This window comes from Dermochelys coriacea, chromosome 4 (genome assembly GCF_009764565.3).
Source record: "Dermochelys coriacea isolate rDerCor1 chromosome 4, rDerCor1.pri.v4, whole genome shotgun sequence".
Lineage (NCBI taxonomy): Eukaryota > Metazoa > Chordata > Testudines > Dermochelyidae > Dermochelys > Dermochelys coriacea.
The window spans coordinates 119,129,664-119,135,349 of NC_050071.1; the positions used below are offsets into that span (position 1 = coordinate 119,129,664).

Sequence of the window (5,686 nt, forward strand, 5' to 3'; positions counted from 1 at the left end):
TGACATTAAAAGAAGATAATTTGGGGGTTCTTTTTAGTTGCCTGATGACTCTTGAGCCTTTGGGGTTCATGGTTCCAAGCTTTTCACTGCAGCCAAGAGGGCTAGGAACCTTTGCCTTTTTAAATGAAAGGTGAGATTCTCACAATCACATGATGCCAGGAACTGGGGCTTTCAGAAAATACCAGACACTGAGATTGGCAATTAAAATCATGAGAGCTGGTAACAACTGAGAACAACACACCAACCACCAGCATCAAGGCTTGTGAAGGAGGAACCAGTAGCACAGAATTGAAGAAGGAGCCATCTAGGCATATAGCTGCCACTTCCATGGGTCTCAGAGTTTCTTCTAAGTGGGTCCCCAGGATCTGCAAGGTTGGAAGGGGGAGGGGCTCACTCCCTGTACCCATTTCAGGGCCACTAAAGCCTCCTACTAGATGGGATGCTTTCATGGAGTTTCCAGTATGGTTCTTTATATCCAATATATGTATTGTATTTCTATGACTCATCTATCACTCAAAGTTCTGAATAAGCTTCCCGAACTGCTCTCACCAAGCTAAATTTTTGTAACACAGAAACTGAATTAAAAATGAATATTCATCTAGTAGTACTAATAAAGTTAGCATTTAAAAATGGGTGTTTCCTAAAATGTTTAAAAACACATCTTGATGACCTTTCTAAGCATGGCTTCATTCTGCAGGCATGAAAATGTTTGCATTGCCATGGAAAAAAAAACTAAAGACCGCTCATGCTGGGGGAAAACCCCCCCAAGTTATGGGATGATTGTGGAAAAAGAAGCTAGAGGGATGATATCTTTCAGTATGTACAAGGAATGGACATGATATGATGCTGACTTCTCTGGATAGAAGGGTTTTTTAATTTAGTTTTTCACTGAGATTTCCACTGGCTGAAGGGTTATTTTCGATACATATAAGGTTGACACTAAAAGCGATCAATATACATGTATACAAACTATAAAAGTACAGAGACGTCTGTGACTACAGACTAACACTTCTTTTACCAATTGCTTTAGAAAAAACAGACAATCGCAAGCCTACCTCGAGTGAGAGGAACCACTAGGTTAGAACATGAATCATATATTTTTCTTTGTATGAATGTAGTTATTCATGAAAGAGTAACAAACCCAGCATTTAATTTCTGATCAAACAAAACATACTTTCTAATTTGGCTAAACTGAAACATCAAATGCCAAATGACTAAAATGCTTTCTAACCATAGTATTGCTAGCAGCTTGATAGGTATGCAAGGCATGCAGATCATTTCCTGCCAAGGCTGAGAAACATGGGTAGGCCTGAGATAATAGGGCTGGTGTGCTTGAAAAAAAACAAGGTTGTTAATGTTGTAGTTGATTGCATTTTTGGGTGGCTCTTGGCTTCCTTTAAACCATCCCAGGTACTTCCTGTGGTCTCACTTTCTCTTAGCTCTGAATGACAGAGGGATCAGTAGGAGACAGGACAGGGATTTCCAAAGCATCACAATCATCAGTAAGGAACACTAAGTCCTGGGGAAATAAGAGCAATGATTAGTTTTATAAATGGGCGGTAGGGATGCAGAAGACAGTGAAAATATCAAGGTTAGGGACTGATCCAACTCCACTGAAGTCAATGGCAGTTGGATCTGGCTGGAAGGAGATGTAATAGTAGCAGTGTACATTCATTGACATACCCTCCTGCAGAAGGAGATCATAATGGTGTACAGACTCCGGATCTTTTCCTTCAGAGCACTCACTTGTGGCACTCTTTGGCAAGCGGAGTACGCCACAAAGTTACGGAGTTTTGCCAACACACAATAATTCTGCAAGGCATGGAAAGGGTGATTTGTAAATCTATTTGGATGCAGTACTGGTGAATTTGCACTACCCATTGGCCACTCTGAAATATTCCCTTTCATCGGAATGGACAACTCCCAGCTCTGTGTATGTGTATTTTTAAATAAACTATTTATTACGTAAACAATCAATATTTCATTAAAGGGTTGTCTGCTCCATCTTTTTTTACATCTCTGACTTGGTGTTTTACTGGCCCTTAATTCCATGCAGTCTAACAGGATATTCTGGGGTAACTGCATAGACCCTGCCCCTCCCACTCCAATCTTGGCTCTCCTAGTTCGATAGCATCACTGGCTTCTTTTTATGTTCTCTAGTAGAGGATAATACTAGCATAACCCTCTGTAGTTAGTGGAATTATATGCAGGAGAATTTGCTCTATTCCTTCAATAGGAGCATCTCAGTTTGTTACAATATACAGTAACCAAGATCTTTCTGTCATAACTTGCCTCATTCCCACTGTGAAAGGTCAGGTGGAACTTTGTTCTTAGCACTTTATGTTGTCAAAATACTGCACAAATGTTAACTAATTTCACCATGTTCCTGTAAAGCAGGTGAATAAATTACTATCCCCATTTTGAAAACAGAGAAACTGAGGCACTGAATTTAAATTACTTCCACTTTGCCATGCAGTGAGTCAGTGGCAAAGCTGGGAGTAGAACCAGAAGTTCTTGGGTCTCAGCCCTTTACTGACTTCATTAGATTATTCTGCCTCCAACAAAATATAGGAGTTTTTCCCAGTTGTTTGTGAAGAAAGCATAACATGGCATATTCTACTGCTTAGCACTAGAATTTAAGGTGCTTACACAAAAGAATGTGTCACACATCCTTTGTGGTGTATGGACATGCATTTATTATTATTGCTGCCATTCTTTTGTCTCCTATGGAAAACTTTCAGAGAGCTCAAGAAGTGATAGCTGATTAAAAAAGAGAAACTCAGCAATGCACTCCTCCACTTGAATTTGTTAAAATAGCAATTTGTATGAGCTAGATATTCCACATCTGGAAAGAAGACACAATGGTCTTGATTCTGCTTTTGACCTTTTCACTATTCTCATGCATTCCTATACATACATTACTTGCTGGTAAAATTCCATTATAATAAATATACAAATGTTATTCACTTAAAATGGTGATTTAATCATTTTCAAAATTAAAATCCACAACAAAAAAAACCTTCAGAAAAACATCTTCATTTTTAAATGAGATCCTACAGTGCTGCTTTTCACTGTTTCTCTCTAGTCTGGTTAAACTTTCAAAAAGTAACTTCAATCCATACTCAAAGTATGTCCCATACTTGCACTTTTTTCATTAGCTGCTTTTAATTCATGGTTGTAAAGAAAGAATAATGTAAACTTACATGTATGTCCAAGTAGAGCTTGGGCAGCATCTCCACACAGGGGTCCTGTAGTAAAGAATAGAGACAGTGCCATTTTTTCCCTAGGGAGATTTGTTTCAAAAGCAACAATCTAAGTAGTGTTTTAGATCAACTCACCACAGGTTCAGTGTTCTGTAAAGTCTTAAATGATGCCATGATTTCTTTGCTCAAAAATAGAATCCTTGAGTAGCATGTTGGAGGAGCTGAACTAATCAACAGAAAAACAGAGAGCAGAACAACCAAACTCAGCAGCATCTTCATTATGGAGAGTAGGTCAATAAATGTTAATGGTTACACAACTACTGATAGGTTTCAGTGGAATCTAAGTTTGACAAGTGGACTCCTACCTTAAATAGGCTCTTGTATCAATGAAAAAAATGTTTTGGGGTTGGTCCAAACAGCGGCTCACTGCCGTTTTTAAATTTCCTGCCAACCTGCGAGCCAAAGCTGCTAGCACTTTCCTGTCCTGGAGCAGGGAAAGGAGGGAGTGAGGATAACCAAACAAACACAACTGATATACTTTATTCCCTAGAGAAAACAACCCAGTAACCATCTAAAGGCTAACACAAGTATGTGTAATAAGCAACACAGGATTATTGTGGAGTTGCAGACCCCCACTCCTGCAGCCACTTAGGCACATGCTTCCCATTATGCACACAAGTAGTCTCATTGTGTGACTGCTCACGTGCATAAAGAGAAACAGGTTTCTCTAAGTCTAAATGCTAGCAAGATGGGGGGGAGCATATATTGTTGTTTTAGTTAAAATGGAAAACCATTTAAAATGGCTGTAGTGGCCTACTTCTTCTGATGGTCTTGGAGACGTGGCTGAATCTGGGAGTGTAGTGGGTTTTTTTTTATTTTTTGTTTTGTTGTTGCAGTCACTGTTTCTATTGTCTGTATCTAATATTCAGTACTTTGAGATTAAAAGGAGAATATATGTTTCATACTAAAATTCCCAACACTGGACCAGATTCAGATTCATTTTCTTTTTTATGGTAAAGGGATAGTGTAACTTTTTGACTTTAGTCTTTGACTTAAGTCGTGACAGGTTGAAGAGTTTCCCATCCGATCTTTTGTGGAGATACACTCCATCTTTCATGTCCTTAAACATGCAGTTCAGGAGTACCAAAAAAGATTCCAAAGAGTGTAGGGGCAAGGAGTGCTTTACTCCGCTTTTCTTCTCAAAGCTATCCAAAGTGGACCCGTCAAACTGGACAGTTGCTCTCATGTTGTCATGGAATGAACATAAAGATTTAACAGGGTTGGTGGGCATCCTATCTTTTCTAGTATTGCAAATAAACCTGCTCTGCTGACTGTGTCAAATGCTTTGGTTAGGTCCACAAAAGTGATGTACAATGGTCGGTTTTGCTCTCTGCATTTTTCCTGGGATTGACCCAAAGAAACTATCATGTCTATAGTTGATCTTCCAGCCATGAATCCGCACTGTGATTCAGAGTAGACATGATTCGCCAGCTGTTGTAGGTGTACTAAGATGACATTTCCAAAAGCTTTTCCTGCTATACTTAGTAGCGAGATACTACTGAAGTTGTTGCAGTTGCCCTTTTCACCTTTTATTGTTATACAGAGTGGTGCTGATTTGCGTCACGCATCTCTTGTGGTACCTCACTCTCTTTCCAGCACTTAAGTTGCAGATGATGAAGATATGGTAGTAGGCTGTCTTTCCCTCACTGGAGGAAAATCAGTGGCCTTTCTTAGCTCTTCTACAGTGGGCTCCACATCTAGCTCTGGCATGACTTGTAGAGTTGGTATTTGGTCCAGTGATTCGCTGGTGATGTATGTTTTGTGTGTGTGTGTGTGTGTGTGTGTATAGCTCTGAATAGTGTTCAATGAGACAACTGCTTGCTTTTATCTGTAAGGATTTCACTGCTGTGTGATTTTGTGAGTGGCAACCTTGTTGACAGTGGGGCCTAGAGCAGGCCATCATACATGACTTTGAGGTTTCCTGTGTCTGAGGCTGTCTGTATCTCTTCACAGAGCTTCACTAAAGTCAAAAAGGTGCTAATCAGGGGACTTCTATTCGCTGATGATGCTGCCCTCATAGTCCACTGTGACCAGGATCCTGGGAGGGGAGGCAGCTGAGGTCACTCAATTAGGGTGAACTGCAAATGGGGCACACAATCCCCAAAGCTGGTGAATATTCCAGTACTTAGATTTACCAAGCCAGCACAAAACAGATTCTTTATTACCTCACTGGTTGCTCAGAAGCCAACAACACAGTTCCCTTAAAGTGATCCAGCCTCAGGCCTCCATCCAGGTAGCTAAGTCAAGAATAATGACGAATACTGAAAATCTTTTTCATAATATAAAGGAAGTTCTACCAATCCCAAAGGATCAGACACGTTACCTTCCAGGTTAATGAATATTCCAGATCTTACCAAAATACATGCTTACAGCCAATTCTTATCAACTAAACTAAATTTTATTTAAAAAGAAAGAGTGGTTAA

At 39.8% G+C, this 5,686-nt stretch overlaps 1 protein-coding gene across 1 annotated transcript; it reads right to left on the minus strand.

Moving 5' to 3' along the window:
- Positions 1–856: 856 nt before the first annotated feature.
- Positions 857–3,712, minus strand: CYTL1 (cytokine like 1). Its single transcript, XM_038400309.2, has 4 exons — positions 3,339–3,712; positions 3,204–3,248; positions 1,684–1,812; positions 857–1,519 (listed from the first exon to the last, which is right to left on the minus strand). The coding sequence occupies exons 1-4, from the start codon at positions 3,480–3,482 to the stop codon at positions 1,436–1,438; spliced, it is 402 nt and encodes a 133-aa protein (XP_038256237.1). The 5' UTR covers positions 3,483–3,712; the 3' UTR covers positions 857–1,435.
- Between the last annotated feature and the right edge of the window lie 1,974 nt (positions 3,713–5,686).